We start from the raw sequence: 21048 nt of genomic DNA, 5'->3' as shown, positions 1-21048 counted from the left end.
TGTTGGTTTATGAGCTATAACTCTTTGTTGTGCTATTTTGGTGGTTGCTTTAGGATTTACCAATACATCTTTAACCTACCATAATCTGTCTTTAACTAACATAGTGCTTCAGGGGTAGTTGATGAACCCTACAACAGTGTATTTTCATTTCTTCTCTCCCAGCCTTTCTGTTATTGTTGTCATAAATTTTTTCCTACATGTTATAAAACCCTTAATACGTTATTATTTTCGCTTTAAATAGTTATCTTTTAGAGACTTGAAAAATACCCCCCCTCCCAATTTTTATATTTACTCATGTAGTTACCATTTCTGATGTCTTTCGTATTTTCCCCCCCATCTCTCCTCCCTTTTCAGGGACTCTCATTACACACATCTCAGGCTGCCTGAAGTTGTTCTTCAGTTTACTGATGCTCTATTCCAATTTTTTCTCAGGCTTCTTTGTGTGGTTCATTTTGGGTCGTTCCTATTGCTATGTCTTCAAGTTCACTAATCTTCCTCTGAAGTGTATACTATTGTGTTAATCCCATACAGGATATTCTCATTTCAGACATTACAGTTCTCATCTCTAGTTTGATTTGGGTCTCTTCCATGCCTCTATTTAACATGTTCAGTCTTTTTTTTTTTTTTTTTTTTAGCTTCTTAAACATATACAGTTTTAATAATGATTGAAAAATTCTCGGCCACTAATTTTATCATCTGGGTCACTTCTGGATTAGTTTCAATTGATTTTTCTCATTACAGATACTTCTCCTTTTGCACACTTGGTAATTTTTGATTGGATGCTGGAAATTATGAAGTTTATTTTGTTGGGTACTGGGTACTTCTGTATTCCTGTAAGTTTCTTGAGCTTAGTTCTGGGATCTTACTTGGAAACGATCTTATTCATTTGGGCTTTGCTTCTAAGCTTTGTTAGATAAGACTGGCATCTTGTTATGACTGATTTTCCCCTACTACTGAAGTAAAACCCTTCTGAGTACTCTATCTAATGCTAAGTGAATAATGTGGTTTTCCACTTTGGTTGATAGGAACCAAAAGTTCCTATGCCCTAAGTTTATGCCCTAAAGTTCTTAGGATTTTGCCTCTAATCCTTTCATGTTGCTTTTTCTCCAGACATGGGATTTCCTCACATGCATGCGCTGATCAGTACTTCGTACCTGAGACAGTCCCTCTGCAGAGTCCAGAGCTCTCTCTGTGCAGCCCTGTCCTCTCTGATACTTTGCCGTATGAACTCAGAAAGACCACTGGGCTCTACTTGGATGCTTCTTCCCAATGCTGTGACCTGGAAATGTTCCCTAGGCAGGAAACTAGGGCAATTGTAGGGCTCGCCTCATTTGTTTCTTGAATCCCAGGGGTCACTGCTGTTTGCTGTTTGATGTCAAACTGTTTTGAAAACTGACTGGTATTTTAGTTGTTTCAGAAAGAAGGTAAATCTGGTACCTACTAACTCATTTTGCTGGAAACAAAGTTACCTTACTTGGAAATAAAAGAATCTGTAGGCCAGGGTCACGCATTTCCACAATTTCTGGAGGAAAAGAACTCTGAAATAACCAAGAATTAGAGGGACTGATTTTTTTTTTTTAAAGGTTATTACTGCAGCAATTTTACAAGAACACAATGATCTACCAAAAGGGAAAACCACAGTAACCCTAAAATTTATGAATTCATCCATAAGCAGCAACTGAAAACCATGACCAATTCAAGGCAACGCTGCTCGCTGAAAAACATCTGGCCCTCCCCCAAACTGCAAGAATTCCCACCCTCTTGACAGGCGCTCATGCAGTGGAGAGTTGCACGACAGCTAGACATCTCAACAGGGAACTAGAGTTCTCTGTAGACTTTCCCCATGCTTTCAACCTGTGAATACCTAATACGGGTAACCTTTTCTAACTCAGTAAGTCATTTTCCTTGCATGTGAAGGAAACCTAAGGAGTTCTGTGTTGAAGAACAGACTTCCATTTTAGATCCATAGACCCTTCTAAAGGATGTTGCCTAGAGGTTTGGGCACTTGGTCCATAGCTCTGGTGTCAGTAGCCAAGATACAGATTGAAGGAGCTTTACTTTAAGGATGAGCAGTGTAAATTTTGTCTTCCTCTCTAGCCCTCTGGCCTCTCTTACCTCTCCAATCTGATATTAGTGCTAGGAAATAAACAGGAGTCACTCACTATTTGATAGTATTAATAAACTTACAAATGGCAATGGATCACCATAACATAGGTCCCCATGGTCCTGTTTCCTGTTACTAGGCAGCTAAGTCAAGTATACTTTGACTATTCTATTTGTTCTTGATAGAAGTTTAGCTTTAAGATAAAATAAACATCTTTGATTAAGAATCCAACTGGAAATTAAATTGACTTTCGGACAGAATAACTCTATCTACTCAGGCAAGTTGCTCTGATGCCCTGATCAGCATTAAATGATGAGCAGAGCTGGGGCCCCTTCTCATTCCAGATACCCCAATCCAATCACTGTGACACAAAATACTCCTTTATAGGTAAGATGAGCCACTGGAAATAAAAATGAGTTTGAGAGAAGCCCAAGGTACATTCTGATTTTATATCCAAGAGGCAGTGGATGGACACCATCATGAAAAGGCTCATCTGTACAGTAAAAATCAGACTAGAAGCTTCTTCAAAGGCAGGGTTTTAATTTCTGTGTATTTGCAGGTTCCAGTTTCAGGCCCAGAGCATTTTGAGAGACCTCACTTTAACATGGACTACTGGAAAGTGAAATCTCACCTTCATGGGTGCCATTCCATTGGGGAAAATTGTGCAGAGAGGGCATTTAGGGACACCCAAGAGCGATGAGGGACAGCTCTGGGTGAACTGCCAAAAGTGGGAGGAGGCAGGGCCCACTGGTTTGTACCTTTGAGCGACAGGCACCCGTGGACAAGCCAAAGTCTCAAATGGACCACGTGTTCCTGCCACCCCTTAGTCCTTCAGAGACCACAGGGACCCACGTTATAGCTAGATTCCCATGATGAGACTTTTTTTTTTTTTTTTTTGCGGTACGCGGGCCTCTCACTGCTGGGGCCTCTCCCGCTGCGGAGCACAGGCTCCGGATGCGCAGGCTCAGTGGCCATGGCTCACGGGCCCAGCTGCTCCGCGGCACGTGGGATCCTCCCAGACCGGGGCACGAACCCGGATCCCCTGCATCGGCAGGCAGACCCTCAACCGCTGCGCCACCAGGGAAGCCCGAGACTTTTTTTAAAAAATAAATTTATTTATTTTTAAATTTTGGCTGTGTTGGGTCTTCGTTGCTGCGCACAGGCTTTCTCTAGTTGCGGCGAGCGGGGGCTACTCTTTGTTGCGGTACGCTGGCTTCTCATTGCAGTGGCTTCTCTTGTTGCGGAGCACAGGCTCTAGGCACACGGGCTTCAGTAGTTGTGGCACATGGGCTCAGTAGTTGTGGCTTGCGGGCTCTAGAGCGCAGGCTCAGTAGTTGTGGCACATGGGCTTAGTTGCTCCACAGCATGTGGGATCTTCCCGGACCAGGGCTCGAACCCATGTCCCCTGCATTGGCAGGCGGATTCTTAACCACTGTGCCATCAGGGAATTCCCGTGACTTTCAATAATTGATTTTTATTGCATGGCTGAAAACATGAAAATAAAATGTTCACCACGAGTTTAACTGTGGATACTTTTCTTATCCAGGGAACATCTATTGCACAAACTGAGCCATCATGTGTATCTTTAAGTTGTAATGCTCTGAGCAAGATTTTACCTCTGGACAGTTGAGCTCATTTGTTTTGGAGTATAAACAGCTAAGAGAGCAAGCGACTCAGATCTTGCAGCAGACTCATTTTAGCTCTTTGATTACTGCCATTATACTGAGTGCCGTAAATGAGAAGTGGGTCAGGAATGGGGAACTTAGCCTTCTGCTCTCACTCTAATAAATGATGATGATAATAACACCAGCTTTATATATAATGTCTCATTTAATCGTCAACAAACCTAGACAAATATATTATCATTCCCCTTTTTTACAGATGATAAAACTGGGGCTCAGAGAGGTTAAGTGACTTGCCTTAAGTCACACAGCTAGGATGGGATTCGAGCCCAGACACACACATGACCTTAAGCAATAAACTCTACTTGCTGGATTGAGTCACTTTCTTCCCTGTTTTGGGTCTGAATTCCCTTCTGTATTGAGGATAGAATCGAACAGGATCATCTTCGGCCCCCAGATGCCGGCTTCTTTGATTCCCGCTTGGGCCAGCGGGAGCGGAGGTGGAGGGAGGCTGGGAGGAGCGATGAGCTGGACTCGCCGCGACGTGCGGTCCGGGCCTGCCCCGCGCCCCCATCACCACACTGACTCACTCTCTGCAGCTGGCGGGCTAGGGCCGCGAACGACATGGAGAATCTCTGGCCAGGGCTGTGGAATGGACGGGACTCCACTCATGAGCAGAGAGGGGCGGAACAATGGAGTAACTGCCGCCTCGGTGGGTCTGTGGCCGACCGCCTGTGGGACTCTGGAAAGCCTCAAAGCCAGAGCCCGGAGGAAACGGCGGAGGAAGGAGGGGCCTGGACAGCCAGAGGGCGTGGGGCCAGCTGCTTCATCCGGGATCTGATCGCCTTCCTCCTCCGGAAGCGGACGCGAGCCCCCATCTGTACATGGTGTGCGCCAACGCCGGCACCACAGACTCAGCCCCGCCCCCGTCCCGCCCCGCCCCGCTGGGGTTTTGGTTCAGTCGGTCGATCACGCACAAGTTGGAGCAGCAGAACGGCGGCAACCGACTACACAACGGGCAGCGCGTTTACCGTGGTCCACACCCAATGTCAGCTCCTTTCCGTGGGGGTAGACACGACAGGCATGTGAGGGGCTCGGCAGTGCCCCTGGCACAACTGGGCAGGTACTGCCTCTAGAATGAACGACCACCTTGAGGGAGGACGATCACGAGAGCCAGCGGTGGACGGCCAGGGCCCAGCCGAGGGCAGGCGGGTGCGGTGCGGGGCAGGGCAGCAGGCACTGTCCCGGTTCCTTCTGGCTCCACCGCTGCCCGGCTTAGGACTCAGCAAACTGCTTACTCTCTTGGTCTCACTCTCATCTGGAAGATGTTAAGTTAAACATGCAGACAGTAATCATTCAACGAACTATCACTACTATTATCACTGAATACGAGAGAGAGGAACGTGTACTGGAAACACAACCTGCAGGAAGTAAATAAGCTATGCTTTTGTCCAGCGACACCGACGATGAAGCGAGGATGAGTTTCAAGGAAGCTGGCTCCAGCAGAAAGGTTCCACGGTAAAAGTATTTGGGAAATGGCAGACTATTGCATCTTACTGATTTACAAAGCAAATTTGCGTACTAAAGGCTCAAAAGAGTCCGATAAAAAGACGTGTTACATTTCATTCTGTTCATTCTTTTCCCCAACTTATCTGACCGTGGGACCATTCTTATTTTGGCTGAGTATACAAACGTTCCGTAGGAAACATTCTGAAGACAGAGGAGGTTTGGGGGCTAAAACCATCTCAGTCTAATTGCTTTTTTTTCCTCCTGTGAGTGATGAAGGAACAGACAAATCAGAGAACCGGGGTAGGAGGAGGAAGAAGAGACTGATCCCGGAAGCCCGGGGCCGGGAGGTACACCTGCCCCTGCTTTCCGCCCAGCAGGTGACACCCAGAAGCAGCAGGAGAGCCGGCCGATGCCCGGGAGCACTGGGCAGGCGCTCTGTGAGGAAACCGAGCGGGAACTGAAGAGAAAAGGAAAGGGTGACAGAGCCAAGCTCAGGAGGGTGCAGGACACCTGCCCCTCGTCCTCCAGGACTTTGTCTGAAGCACAACGTGGCGACCAGAGACAGAGGGACTGAGTCGCGTCGGGAGACAGGATGAGGTCAAGGAGGGGACCTCCTCCCACCCGTTGATCGGGGAGACCTCACAGAGGCGGCGTTCAGAAGCTGCCGAACAGGAAGGCGCTGACAGCCCACCTGTGCTTTTGTGTTTCCTTTTTGAGCAGGTGCCCAAAATGCAGCTGAAACTTAAACTCAGTGCCCCTCATCAACAGTTTCAGAAAGATCCCTTACCCTGGACTCACGGCAAAATCAACACAGCCGTGGGAGTGCGGGTCTCTTTCAGACGCTCCACAGGAAGAAGATATTTATAGTTATTGCCATTAACAGGTTTCTCTAAATGTGGACCATGGACCATCTGCGTGGGAATCACCTGTGAAGCTTATCGAAAACACAGCTCGAAGGGACCAACTCAGCTCTGCTGAGGCAGAATCTCAGACTGAAGTGGAGGCCTCCTGCGCCACAGCTTGGTTAAGCAGGCGCCCTCCCGGGCCCATCTGCGGTCACGGTCCCTTCTCACGGGGACATGACCCTCACACTCGCGGCTGCTCTCCGTTTGCCCCTATTTGGGGAAGGCGCAGCCCCACCGTCTCCTCCCCGGGCAGGCTGGAGCCACCGTGCATTCCCTGCCCAGCATCCTGGGAGCTTGGGTTTCAGGGGACGCATGCTGGCTGCACTCTGAGATGACCCCTGTCACCCACCAGCGAAATCGACCCCAAAAAAGGAACTCAGAGGGGCTCCCACACCAGCCATCCATTCCCTGGTGGCCGCCGCGCCCCACAGTGAGTGCCGGGGCGTTATCTGGCCGAGCTCAGCTGATACGGCCTTAGGGAGAGATGTCACATGCCACCTCGATGGAGGATTACACAGAGAATTTGAGGTCAAGGGTTTAGGCCAAACCAGCTTCTATTTATAAAAAAGAGCCTCTGGGGGGAAACATAAGCGCAGGAGATGGCTCTGTCTGGGTGCCGGTCAGGAGGAGGACACGCGGAGGCAGATCAGCTCCTGCCATTTAGTCACGTTGCTCCCTTAAAGCAAGGCCCTCCACCGCGAGCTGTTCCCATCAACGCTCGAATTCCTTTGTCTCAAGATGGCCCTGTGTACGAACTAGGGAGAGCACACGTGGGAGGAATGAGCCCCGTGTGGACGTCTGGGGACTGGCTCTGTGGCTGGGGGGGCCTCACATGAGAACAGGTGGAGACGGGCTCTTCAGTTCCACAAAAACCAAAAAGGGTACCCGTTAAATGACTGAAGTCCAAGCTCTTTGAAGGAGGCAGACGCCCTGATTAATGGAACATACGAACAGACTCTCACTCTCCTCTCATAAACTGCACAGAAAACAGGATAAGTCACCCAGGGGCCCAATTCCGGTCTGGGATTCCTGAAACCCAACGTGCCGCACTTAGGAGACTCCTCTTCTGATGAGTGTAAGAAACTACTGCCTTCAGCCGGAGGGCGTCCAGTACCAATTTCAGTCCTACTGAATCAGAACCTGCCAGACTGGGGCTTCTGAGTTTGTACTTTACACAGAGCCCCTAGCAGAGCCAGGACCGGCAGGGCAGGCTGTGGCCCAGGGTACCTCCCCGGGGTCTACCCTCCCAACAAGCCAATAGAACCAGCCAGGTCATACTGGCTGTAATGCGACAAATTCAATCACATGGAAAACTTTTATTAACACCTTTCAAAATACAACTTTCCAATATATAAAAATCTAAATAACTGTCCCTTTCCAACCCTCCCCTGCTGATGACCCAAGCCAAAGCGCTGTCCTATCCTGAGCCTGAAAGATAACAAATTCTTATGCCTACGCTTTGGTGCAAGGCAGTCCTTGTTTGCCAGCAACTGGCTAGGACATCACAGGCCTAAGAACACTGCATTACAAGCACTTTAATGAGACCAAAGTCACGACCTCTAGGCCACCCTAGCCAACACTTGCCTGGTGGCATCGGGCAGTAGCAACATCTTCTCACTCCCGGGTCTACCCAAGGGTTATGTGCACTGCGGTTCATAGATAGGAGCAAGGAGTGGTCACCAATGTCACCGTCACCTACTGGAGATAAAAGCTGTTTCTCAATCAACTGTCCACCTCGCCGCCAGAGTGTAAGAAATTAGCCGTGGGACACACAGAGCCCAAGAGCCAAACTGAGAGGATGAGCAGAGGTGTTCCAAGGGCAGCACACCTGTCACCAGCACCCCCTGGCAGGTTTTCCACGCCTGCCTCACAGCTACCTGTACGCTGAGGTGTTAATACCTCTTCCGAAACTCAGCTAATGCCTGCATAAGTGAGTTTCCTTCCCTCTACTCAATCACGAAGTTGACACCTTGAGGGGCCTCATACTCAATAGCAAAAAGGACGTGAAGAAAAGACACCGAGTTACGGCCTCAAAAAGGCGCTGGCCAGCACTCAACCTCTTCCCACTGGGGAGGGCCCCAGTCCGAGGAGACCAGGGGAGACTGTCTGGGAGAAGCGCCTGCCTATCCGTAACCTATGCTGGATCCTTTTGGCAGCCGTCTTTGAAGACACATGCTGCTGGCTGATGGCAGGCTGTGCAGGTTTCTCAGACCCAGAGGAATGAGGAAACCTCTCTCCTTGGCTGTGACCTGAAAAAGCCCACATACATTCTGTATGGAAACAGGCCGAACAGTTTAATAGCGTGTGTGGGGGGGAACAACCAACACAAAATATAAAACAAAACAAGCAATCAGGCATCTCTGGAGTTTGGTTTCTGCTGTTTCTTTCGGGGTGTATATTTCAACGAGAACGTCCAGTTCAAAGGACTGCTCCAGGGTTTCTCAGTGAAGGGGAGCTGAGAACGCAGTTGGTCACAGGAACGGAAAGGAACACCGACACCCACTCAGCTTCTCCAGCCACCAAAGCCCTGGACAGACCTGCAAGGAAGCGCCGGGAGAGGCAGATCAGCTCCTGCTCTGAGGAAGGGCTTCAGGGCTTGTGCCACTCCCTGTGTTCAAAGTTCCGGACCCTGAATTTTTAATGTCATGCAGTTCTACACAGAAGCATAGAGCGAGGATCAAAAAAATAAGACTTGGTAATCGGCTTGGAGCCCAGGAAGCTCCTGAGACACCAACACAAAATAAGCAAAAGCATCTCTCGAGTCCTGCCTTCCAGACTTTGCTCATCAGGAGGCACAATCTCCTCTCTCAGGCTCAGCCCTTGAGGAGAGGCCAAGCCGGGCACCTCCTGCCACATGCCCGAGATCAGCAAGTCCACAGAACCCAAAGCCTGCTGCCAGACCACCATGCTGCCAGGACAAGCTTTTAAACCAGGAAAAATGGGCACAAAACGTACAAACAGAGCAGAAACTAGTATTTTCACATACCACACACTCTTTCATCCTTCATTAATGACTCAAAATAACTGAAGATAGATACTTACGAGCTAGATGATCCAAAGCTAAATCCTGAAAAAGAGGAAAAGGGTGCAGTTAAAACACACACACACACACACGGGACTTCCCGTGGCGCAGTGGCTAAGAATCTGCCTGACAATGCAGGAGACACGGGTTCGAGCCCTGGTCCGGGGAGATCCCACATGCCGCGGAGCAACTAAGCCCGTGCGCCACAACTACTGAGCCTGCGCTCTAGAGCCATGAGCCACAACTACTGAGCCCGCATGCTGCAACTACTGAAGCCCACACACCTAGAGCCTGTGCTCTGCAACAAGAGAAGCCACCGCAATGAGAAGCCCGTGCACCGCAACAAAGAGTAGCCCCTGCTCGTCGCAACTAGAGAAAGCCCGCACAGCAACAAAGACCCAAAGACCCAACGCAGCCAAAAGAAAAAAACAAACAAAAAACCCCCAAAAAACACCACCACACACTTGGAAGACAAAGGTGGTCTCTAGGCTGCATTCTTTCCCTCCCTTTGTCTCCCTCCTCCTGCACTGCCTGCAGGTCCGGGCGGGCAGGAAGTGCTGTGGTCTTTTATTTCAGGGTTCTTCCCCCCTCCCTGGCGGGCACTGGCAGAGGGTCTTGGGTAGGCACCCTCTTACTGCTGCACCGTGCCACGCAGATCCACTGCGTCGGGAAAATATGTTTTTTCTACTTCTCCCATCCACTTGCTTCCTCTTCTTCTTGAGGCCAGAGCAGCAAGACACGCGGGTTCTAGGCCTGGCTCTGCTGCTCACTGTCTGGCCCTTTGGGCAAACTGGTTCCTTGGAGTTTTTGTGTCATTTGTAAAATAATAACGATGCTTAACTTCTGTGTCTAATAAGTGTGGTGCAAGGATAAAAGTAGAATGCACACACTGTACTATGTGGAGAAGCGGAGCGTCAAACAAATGAAAGACATTTTGTAAAGTCTCTACGTCTTATTTTTATTTTTTTCTATATCTTATATTTTGAGTCTGATTTTTAAATCAAGGTTTAGTGGAACCTGATTTTTAAATCAAGGTTATTTTGGGGGGTCCTCAAATCTTGAGAGAAAAATCAGGTCAGCCATTTCTTTACTTGGTAAGAAACAGCACAGCGTTACAAATCTAATTAAAACCTAAAAAGAACATTTTGTCTTTCAAGCACTTTTGGCTTTTAAAATACTACACTGAACAACCAGGTAAAACCACTCATTCTTGTTTTTTGGGGCCGGGGGTGTCCAGGCATTTACTGAGGAGACGAAAGGAGGGACCACGGTGAGGGAAGAGGTCTGGCTGCCTACCTCCGCTGCCTGACCCGAAGGCGGAGAATCCCGCGCTCTGGGCCCCGAACGCAGAAGACTGTTGGGACAGCGATCCGAACGTCGGGGCGTTCTGACTGGCGAGGGTGCCGAAGGACGTGGTGTTGCTGCTGCTCCCAAACCTGGGTTCCGGCGAGAAATGAGGCTGCGGTTAAGCGTGGCCACGCGGTCACTCTGCCGCCCGACGGCCTCATCCCCCCTCCCGAGTCTCAGGAAGTGAGACTCGCGTGATTCGAGGTGACTTGCTTGGTTTAAAGTGGCCGCCTCTCAGAACAAACAGGCTAGAGCCCAGAGCCAACCTTCACCTCAGCTTCGGGAAGAAAAATAAAGGGACGCCATATGAAACCCCCCTTGCCCAGTGTTTGAGTTCTCCTCCACTGTCTGGAAATTCCACGTCACTGGTCCTACTCTAATCCCTCTCCTGCCTCGGGTCTCTCGTGTACGCCTGTGGGAACTCCTCAGATGTCAGTCGGGGTCAGATACAGTTTCCTGGCCAGGGACCTGAAAAAAGGTGACAGGCTCTTTCGGAGATTTCAAACCAAAGCTGGTACTCAGCTCTGCTGGAAAAAATGGAACCAGCCAGTCAGGATTTATGTGGGAGAGCCCCCAGCCAAGGCAGAATCTGATCCTTTTTTTTTTTTTTTTTTTTACTAGTGAAGAAAATAGCTGGTTTCAAATAAATAAATAAAAACCTCAAGATTCCTAGTCAACCACGAACCTTCCACCAACTTTGCAGCATTATGTGCCGGGCGGTCACTGGCGAGAACAGTCAGAACCTGCCAGGATACTGGCTTAAGTCGATCCCAACTCTCCTTTAAAAGCTTTTCTTAACTTTTAAGTCTTGGGGTTTCCTGACTTCCTGGGAGAAACTTAAAAGACCCATTGGTCTCTGCATGAAATCTAAGAAGCAATACATCAACTTGCTCACTTTCCTTGAAATTCGCCAGCACTGCTGCAGCAGCATCTTTCATGGAGAGGAAAGGGTATGAATAAGGAGTCCACTTGAGTTTATTTTCAAGATAAAGATGCTTTCACCTGGCCAACCCTCATCCCATGTACCCTGACAGCTCTCCCAAACAAGCCCCTGGCTCCACTCCCCAACCCTCTAGCTTTACACATCCTGAGCCAGTGCTGAGGACAGGGACAGCGAGAGGCCTGTAAGACGTTAATCTCCGACTCCACACCTCCTTTGAAGGAGACACTTTGTAGTCATCACCACATATATTTTACTGGGAATTTGTGGTGTGGTGAAGGCTATTTTTTCCATGGGGTTTTGGTAACCAGACCGAATTTCTGGGGCCCTTAAAAGCAAATCTCTAATATGGCATTTTCAAGTGAGGATATGCACAAGGGAGTGAGAGCTGCCTTGAAGGCTGAGCAGTCGTGGAGACTCTGAAACACGCACGGGGCCCAGGCAGTGCCTAAGGAAGCTGGCCCAGGGGACTGTGCACCGAAGACCCACTCTGGGGGTCTGGGGCGGAGCAGGGGACACAAGGAGTTGTTTGCTCAAGGACAATGGGCCTTCTGCACAACAATCCCAAGAGGAAAGAATGTGATTAGAAACTGTTCATTCAGAGTCTCCTAACAGAAGTCACCACACAAGGGGCAATCCTGGCTGTACAGCAGCCACGGTGAGACTGTTTCTCTTCCTCTAACCAACCCTGTAGCTCCACCAGGAGAACAGGGATCTGCCAGCCACGACGCCACGTATCAGGGGACAGCAACACGGCGGACGTCCACCGCGTACTGGACAGAGTCTGCCTTGGAAGACACGAACCTTCCCCTGGAGACAACAGGAATCCTGGAGCGACTGGTTTGCTGATTTCAAGGGAGGGGCTTTCAGCTCAGTTGAGAGTAGGGGAAACAGAAGAACTTTCTTTTCAAAGCAGCAGTACTGGGCCCCAGTGCTTCTGCTGACCTGAGCCTGTGGGTTTGCCCAGGCCTCTATGGGGGGCTTACCCGAATCCTCCCGCGCTGGCGGCCGCGGTACCCTCTCCGAACACTTTGCCTCCCGTCGAGCCCAGAGGGCTTGTAAAGGCTGGGGCTGAACCGAATGCTGGCACCCCTCCAAACCCAGGGGATCCCCCAAAAGTAGGAGGGCTGCCAAACACTGGAGCAGCACCGAAGCCACCTGAGCAAAACAGAGGCAAACAAACAGAAACAGGGAGAAAGAAAGAAGGAGACAGGAAGAGAAGACAATGAGCAGTGAGAAACCAAATCAAAAGAGGGAGGAGAAAGGGGAAAGTACGTTAGAAACTCAGATTCAAAACACTACAGCAAAGGGCAACACCCTTTCTACCAGCAAAATAACAAACCCAAACCCAAACCCAAACCCAACCCAACCCGCCACCCCCTCCATTTCTAGCAGAGGGGTCTGGGGTCCATGTAGGAGAGCTCCTTGGAGTTCTAAGAATCCAGCAGACTCCATGTTTGTCTGCGAGCTCCCTGGCCCTCCCAGAGGCAAGCTGGACTCATCAGCTCCAAGTCTCGTGAGATCCGACTGCCACCAAGAACCAACCCCACGCACGGCAGACCCCCGCCCAGACCCTCTGCCATGTTTTGAGACTCCTCACTGAAAAGTCACGCTCAAAAGCGCCGATCCCTACCCAGCTGTCAAAGTGGCCAGAGTTTATTACTTATCATCACATAGGCAAGGCATCTCGCTTCATGGAAACACAAATTATAAAATTAGAGGCTCAAATCCCCTCTCAGGGAGAATCTGCGAGCCGGGTTACAGAGGAGATGGAGAGGCTGACGCTCGGCCAGGTGCTTTTTACTTATTTAGAGCCTGAGAGCTCTCACATCTCTCACAGAAGTCTTTCTCTCCCTGCACAGAAGAATTTTTAAAAAATGCTCTCTCTGCAGTCAGGAACTACTCCTCAATAAAAAAGCACGCCGTTTCTTGTCTGGAGGAAGGCTGCTGCATAAATGCGATAAGGCAATCAATCAGCCGGGAGGAGAGCCCTGAGTCCACGACCCCCTGGGCAGGCTCCCAGCGCTCTCACTCACGTGGACACAGGCCTGCAGGGGTGGCACGCATGCAGGTGACCGCACAGGAAGGGCCAGGCGTGCCCAGGCCACCTCCCCTGATTGCCGGATGCCCATCAGGCGGGAAGACAGAAGGTCCTTCCCTAACTGTTCCTTCTGCTCCTGGGGAGGGTTCCCAAACCCCAAGATACTGCATACATCACTCTAGGCTATTAGCAGAGACACTTGCTGAGTATCTATTGAGCAGAACAGAGCAAAACGGTACAGGACGTGTGCTCTAAAGGGCAGCATTTCTTACAGTGACCATCGGCCCAGGAGCTACATGCTGAAGGGAGGAGTGGTGGCCCAGGCAGAGCCAGGAGGCGATTTGCCCAGGGAGACGGGGACCTCATTCTCGTCCCTTCAGAAAGTGAATCCCGTTGACAGAGGGATCACTCGGGCCTTCATACTATGAGCGTAATCACAGCACAAGCTTCGGCCACCTGCAACAGGGAAGATCAACCGCTGGACACGAAAAGCTGTCAGCTGAACGCCTTAGTTAGCTGCTACTTTGTGGTTCAATCGTTTGCTTATTTACCATGAACAGCAGAAGCACAACTGAGAAGGTGCTTTCTGTGCGGGCTCACGTTTGGGTTTACATTCTGTATTTTAAAACCTTGAGTGAAATTCCAAGCCATGATAATGGAGACTGTTGGGTTACAAATATAACAGACTGGAAAAAAAAAAAAGTGCTAAAAAACCCTTGCAGTTGAATTATTTAAGACTGATCACAGATCTGGTTACACTTCTTCCTGGACACACAGGCCTTTATCTAGTGCCTTGTACTCAATAGTGTTCAGAGTTCTTGGTGGAAGGTGAGTGAAAAATGAGAAGTCACAATGATACAGAAAGTATACTGGACAGGAAGGGGAGGAGATTAAGCGCACACATGCACACGCACGCGTGCGCGCGCGCACACACACACACACACACACACACACACACAATGCCCCCAAAACAACGAATCCATGTCACAGCTACGTGAAACATAAGAGAATGGTCACTTGGGCTTTATTTCTGGAGACAGGCAACTCACTCCTGATGCTAGGGGGGTTCCAATTTTATTAGATGCTTATATTTTTTCTCCTTCAGAAGAGACAGAAATTTAGTAGCACTCAATGATAATAAGATTTCTGATTTACTGAGGGCCCTCCACGTGCCAGGTGCTGTACACCAGTTTGTTTCAATCCTCCCAACAAACCAGGGACTCCCTACTTCACAGGTGAGGACCCCGAGGCTCAGAGAACATGTCCCTCATCTACGCTGAGCCAGCTGGTGAGCAGTAGAGCTGGGATCGGAACAGGGCTGAGTGACTCACAAGACTACCCATCCCCTCACCACTACATGCCACGCTGCCCCCTGCCACTACCACCAAATCCAGCAACTCCACTGACAGAGCAGTGGGGTGACCCCAGTGGACTGCGGGTGGCAGGAAGGTCATTTTCAGTCTGTCCCACTTCCTGTTCTCTCCTCAAATGATCTCCAGTGGTATTATTTTCTACTGCAACTGTACTCAAGGGAGGATGGGTACTTTTGGGATTTCAGAGACCCATCCAAACCATCAATCTAAAAATCCCTCGAGACCTCAATCTAGGTGGTTTCATGGGGCAAGTAATCAAATAGGAAAAATATTCTGAAACATGGGAGGACACATTTTCTCTCAGATTGCAAAAATAAAAGGGGCAAATTCTCAGATCAACTGGGACATGATCCCAGGATAAGGAACAACATAGAAGATAAACCCAAGAATCGAAGAAAACATGATCAGGTTCCTGAAAAAGTAAATTTAAAAGTCTTGATGATTAATAACCTCAAATTTCTTAGTCAAATAATATTTGCCTTGTCAAGCAGGACCAAAACCTTTGTAGCACTTTCATTTTTAAATCATTCACTGCAGGGAAGGGTGGCGGCAGAATAAAGCTGTGATGCTCATTTCTAGTCCATTTTAGATTCTAGGAAGGAGTTTAAAAAAACTAGCACTCATAGACTAACCCAGCCCAGGCACGGGTCTGAGTAAAGGTGCACAGTGCATGCAGAAACCTCAGCAATTTCGGTTCTAAAAGGTGGGATTCCAGGTACTAATTTGGGGCAGTTCTGCTCCTCAGTCAGAGCCACCCAGGCATCTGCTCCTCGGGTAGGGTCCTTCCTCTGCAACCCCCCCCCCCCCATAAATTCAGATACACACAAGGGAGAAGTATCCTGCCCGCTCACCTGCGGGGCATTTGCTTTATTTTGAAGAACTGCTTGCTCAGCAAATATCCTCCCCCTTGACCCCCTGCCTTAAAAAAGTCTTTTCACACAATCTTCCACACAACAAGGGCAGGTATGCACAGATCCCTCTGTAGATCTCAGAGACAGAAATAGGATAGAGGGGCAGCTGACAGAGATGAAGTATGGTTTTGCAGGTAAACATATATTGTTCTTTAAAATTTTTAATTATAAGTATAATAATACATGGCTGTAAGAAGCCACACAGTTTATAAATGTATACTTTAAAAGTAATGCTGGGATAAAAAGTAGTACTGTAACGTTCTTTATCCTGACTACATGGGTATATTCCAACTGCAAAAATTAACTGAGCTGCAGAGTTATGATATGTGGATACTGTATATGTACAGGAGTATCAATACATTTATGTATGTTACACTCACAAGTACAAAAAAAAGTGATTTGGGAAGGAGGACAAATGATATAGACATAAGAAATTAAATAAATAATCTGTCTTGCCCATCACAGGTAATGGGCATCCAAGCAAATCTGACTTAGGATGCTTTCTTGTTTCTATTTCAGTTATCACGGTCTTATATGTTCCCTCACTTTGGTTGTTAAATGCAACTGAATATTTACAATGCTTTCTTCCCTAAGAAAACATGAAGTTCTCTTCAGGGCTGCATGCTGTGCATTCTGTGCTTTTTAACATGTCTCAGGAGACCTAGAACAGCGTCAGAAACGCAGTAGATGCTCGATAATTAGAAAATGAATTTTGGGGAAAAGGTCCCTTCATCCATACTCCATACTCTCCCCTGAGAACACCCCAGAGAGCTCTCCTTCCAGAGGTCTATGCAATGTTAAATACGCGTCTAACAATAACCACAGCTGACAGGCATAGGAGTACCTGTTTTACTTGGAGTGGAAAACCCAAAGCCTTGGGAGGCCACACTTCCTCCTCCAGAGCTAAAGGTGCCAGCAGGTTTCTGGTCTCCAAATGATGAGCTGGCAAAGCCACCAAACGTCTTGGCTCCACTGTTTCCAAAAAGGTTAGAGGTATCTGAAGAGATGAAGAACACGTATGAGGGAGATCAGAGGGAGAAAAATGTCCTTATCTCCTTCTCAGAACAGAGAAGGAAGGAACCTCACTAGGTGTCTGCGGAGAAGGGAATGATAGAGAAGTCGAGGATCCAAGGTCGCTGAGACGACCTTGTGTGCTCCGCGGCATGTGGGATCCTCCCGGACCGGGGCACGAACCTGCGTCCCCCGCATCGGCAGGCGGACTCTCAGCCACTGTGCCACCAGGGAAGCCCTGCATGCATCTTGATGACAAGTTTTCAATCATTCTGGTGCTCAGGCTCAGGATTTCCTGGCGTGAGTCTACAGGCACAAAACAACGGGGCCGCAACAGGTCCCAGTGAAGAGGCTCTTCTGCAGAAAGGTACCTGCGTGCCCACAGGTATCACAGGTATGTCCAACACAGAACCAACCCCGCAGCTGCACACGAGACCATTTGCTTCTGAAGAACAGGGCTGGTTTTCATGGATCTCCTCGTATGAAGACCAACTTCAAATTTTGTCAAACTAGAGAAAACAAAGAGCGAATCCAAACCGAGCGCGGTGGCTTCCAGCGTTCTGCTTCTACAGTCTAGCTGGGCGTGCTTGCCACTGCTTGATCTGTGCAGAGAACGGCAGACGAAACAGGAAAAACCCTGCTGCTCCTACCTCTGATCTGATAGGAGCTAGGCATGCTCTGAAGAATGTAAGGGGCCAGCAAGACTTCCAGTCTGATTTCCTCTTTCTAAGAGGTTCAGTTAAGCTCTTGACCTTTCAGAGGCTTATCTAGTGGGTCGCTCCTGCAGCTACACACTGAATCGGCTCCAAGACTTAAAGGAAAAACGGAAATGAGGGACTTTCCTGGTGGTCCAGTGGTTAAGAATCCGCCTTCGAATGCAGGGGACACAGGTTCGATCCCTGGTCGGGGAACTAAGATCCCACACGTCGCGGGGCAACTAAGCCCGTGCGCTGCCAACTACCAAGCCCGCACACTCTAGAGCCTGCGAGCCACAACTAGAGAGCCTGTGTGCTGCAACTACTGAACCCGTGCACTGCAACTAGAGAGAAGCCCGCGTGCCACAACAAAAGACCCCACATGCTGCAACGAAGATCCCGCGTGCCGCAACTAAACCCCGCTGGAGCCACATAAATTAATTAATTAAAAAAAAAAAAAAAGGACGTGAACTACTAAAAACCAAGATGGGTGAGAAGTATTTTGTTACAAGAAATGTGAATCTGACAGGCAACGTATAAACAGCCAAAGTCAAATACACAGAAGTGCTTGGAGAGAGTACGAACAGCACACTAAGTAACAGGAATTTTTCTTTAACCCTTTTCCGGGGGGAGAGGGGAGGGATAACTCACATTTCCCCACCATGTTTGGCTGCGTGTTTTATTAAAATGAGTTTGCACCCACAGTAAGGCAGCAAGAAGCTCTGCTGAAATGGGATCACTGCCCAAAGCCACAGGCATGGACGGGAGGCTGAAATGACATGCTCCGGGTGGCAACGGGGCATTGACTCCATGTCACCAAGCGAGGCCTACAAACACCTGCACAGGCCAGTCTTCCCCCAAGCCTGTCAGGCGCTCACGGAGAAGGTGACGGAAAGGAGAAGAGTGGAGGGCGAATAACTCTGCAAGTCGAGCCGTCTGCAGAGGTGGTCTACCACTAGCCCGTCAGCGCCAGGGTCTCTCATCTCGCTCTGCTGCCAATCCCACCCCAGTGTGAGATGCAACTCCGTCACTACTTCCGCTTGCAGTGCTCTTGACCTGCAGGCCAAGAAGTGAGGAGCCTCACCTCAGGGACACGACCACCTCAAATGTCTGTAGGCACCGATAACATAGAGCCTCGGACCACCGCAGGCTCACCTGCTCTGTAAAGCTATTGCTGACAGTGTGGGAGCTTGGCTGTGAGTAGGTCAGGCACTGAGAGCAGGAGTGGATAACAGATTCCTTTTCACCACCTTCACATACGGTCGCACGGGACTATATACCCTCCGGTAGAGTCTGCAAAATGCCCTCCTGAGCAGTCTGATCCTTCCCCTAGTGAGCCGGCTGAAGGTTACACCAGATTCCTCCAATGGCAGTACAAAACCAGGCTTCTCAGCCATTCCTTTTATTTGGTATTTCAAGAACAGAGGACTGCAATTTTCTGACTTTGTTAGCGCTACCAAGGCAAAAATTCCAAATAGCAAACAAATTCAAGTACAAGATTAGAGGCTAGATCTCCTCTTGGAGAAATCAGAAATACAGAGATGAAATGATTTTACTGGGACAGTGCTGGAAGACAAATTCTAGAGAAGTCAGAGAACATTTAGAAGTCTTCGGGCTTCTTTATCCCTTTATCTCTTTAAGACTCCTTTGTCTTTAAGATGTTCACAGATATGACAGTGGAATAAATGAGCTGTGCAGTCAGCCCTGGCTTCGAAAACCTAATAACTGTGGGGCAAGGACTTAATCTTCCCGAGTCCCAGTTTCCTCATACATATAATGGGACAGCCACTGTGCCCAGGCAAGGCTGCTGGGAAGACTGAATGAATTAATGTATGGAAAGCCCCTAGTCAGGCATAAGGTAGTCCTAGAAAACAGGACTTCCCTCTCTGTTTAACTTTTCTCCTGCCAATCACGTTTCCTATCCCAATCAAGTTTAATACAATAAAACAGAGCAGGTCAGCTGCAGAAAGTTAAATCCTTTTCATTTTGCAAAGATCACTAGAATCAAGCCATTCAAGTTGTAACAGCTGTCATTTGTAGTCTCCAAAGGAGCTCTGCATGTTGAAACATTTTAGGATTTATTTAAGCTGCTCTGAAACAAAGTAGCATTAAACGATGGGATGTCTGCTTCTCTCTGTCTCTATGGCCAACAATGTGCTTCTCAGTTTTCTCCTAGTGGCTCCAAAATAACAGTCTCTGGCTCTTGAGAATATGGTGTCTTGGCTGTTGGAACAACATTTCACTGTGGAAGAGACTTCTTCACTTGTGAACTAGCCAGTAAGAAAGCCTGTCTCTGCAGAGCCACCGGATGACCTCCACTGGGGGTTCCAAGAATGGGTCACACTGGCATCCGCTTTGGGCTTCCCCCCACTGGTGCAACGTGGATCCTCCATGGTCTTTTATTTGGCAAAAACACTAGCAAAATCCAACAACAGGGTCTGACCCAATTTAAATTAAATGATACTTGATATAAATAACATCACAGAGACCAGGTCCCACGTCATTCTGCAGGTCTAAAGTCACTAGACGAGAATTCAACACACACTGAGAAGGCAGTTCTCAGGAAGCCCTCGTCCAGGATACCTTCCCAAGACATTCTCTTAAAGAACAGTAGTAGAAGGAGCCTTGTGGGACCAAAGGATTCTCATCAAATGACTCCTTCATCCTCACACAAACATGTCTTTCAAGCCCCTGTGCAGAAAGAATTGTGCTGAGAACTGTTCTCACCAGTGTCTTTAGGACAAGACTCAAGGAGGCAATAGGGCCTTACAGGTAGCAATTCACAGGACCCCCAGGGGTTAACTGTATCTATGGTAGAGTCTCGGGGAAGAGAGAGAGAAGAAACCTTTCTAGTGTGAGCTTCTGGATATAGAACACGCCAGCTCCAAGCACCAATGTTCCTAGCTTGTCTTTCTCGATCAATGCATAGTTCCAATTACTCCTCAGGCCTAAAGAGGGCAGCTCCAGGACCAGGCAGCCTGGGGCCTAAATGTCACCAAGGGAACTGCTGGCCGCCCAATCTGTGCTCAGATATCTATCTGCAGGGGAGCATGTTCGATGCCATGCGGAGTGATCACAAGGGCTGTCAGACAAGGCGCATGGGGAGGTGTTCCATTCCATGGCGAGGCCAGACGATCTTAGCAGGCAACACAGTGGATCAGAGCTCTGCACACATGCCAGGATGAAACCCTCCTTATGCCACTTAATGGCTGTTACCACTGGAAGTCAACATTCCCACTCTGAACCTACTTCCTTATTGGTAAAATGGGGACGGCCACATCTGAAAATACTGTTGTGAGAGGTGATTAGACCGCACACACTGAACAACTGGCGCACAGCAGGTGATCAGTAAAGATGAGTTCCCTTCTGCTGATGGCTCGTGAAAGAACAGAGCATAAGGGCTGCAGGATTCCAGAGAGGGAGAGATCACTGTGCATCCTCGTGACCTTTCGGCCACGCTGCAGAGGAAGACGTACATTCATGCCGAAAGGAACGGCAGGTTCAGAGGAGCGGCGTGTGGGAAGCAGTGTGAACCCTGGCACTGAAGCAGGGAGAAGTGAGGGTGTGT

At 48.9% G+C, this 21048-nt stretch overlaps 1 protein-coding gene across 19 annotated transcripts in view; it reads right to left on the bottom strand.

The window, feature by feature from the left end:
* The window catches only part of NUP214 (nucleoporin 214), a 137251-nt gene that overhangs the window by 28117 nt on the left and 88086 nt on the right, over positions 1-21048 (bottom strand). For 10 of the 19 annotated variants that reach the window (XR_012332238.1, XR_012332239.1, XM_019920193.3 and 7 more), the window contains 4 exons: positions 16619-16771; positions 12436-12607; positions 10459-10598; positions 9183-9207 (listed from right to left, as the gene is read on the bottom strand). The exons of 4 other annotated variants lie outside the window; for them this stretch is intronic. Coding sequence is in view for 13 of the 15 variants with exons in the window: in XM_019920193.3 (XP_019775752.2) it covers positions 9183-9207; positions 10459-10598; positions 12436-12607; positions 16619-16771 (490 nt within the window). In the remaining 2 variants the exon portion in view is untranslated. Of the gene's footprint in view, positions 1-338; positions 5045-7441; positions 8678-9182; positions 9208-10458; positions 10599-12435; positions 12608-16618; positions 16772-21048 lie in introns of those variants that run through there. 5 more of the 19 variants (XM_019920196.3, XM_019920201.3, XM_019920199.3 and 2 more) reach the window with 3 other exon arrangements.

The sequence above is a fragment of the Tursiops truncatus genome, chromosome 6, assembly GCF_011762595.2.
Source record: "Tursiops truncatus isolate mTurTru1 chromosome 6, mTurTru1.mat.Y, whole genome shotgun sequence".
Classification (NCBI taxonomy): Eukaryota; Metazoa; Chordata; class Mammalia; order Artiodactyla; family Delphinidae; genus Tursiops; species Tursiops truncatus.
This window is presented reverse-complemented; position numbering and strand designations above follow the sequence as displayed.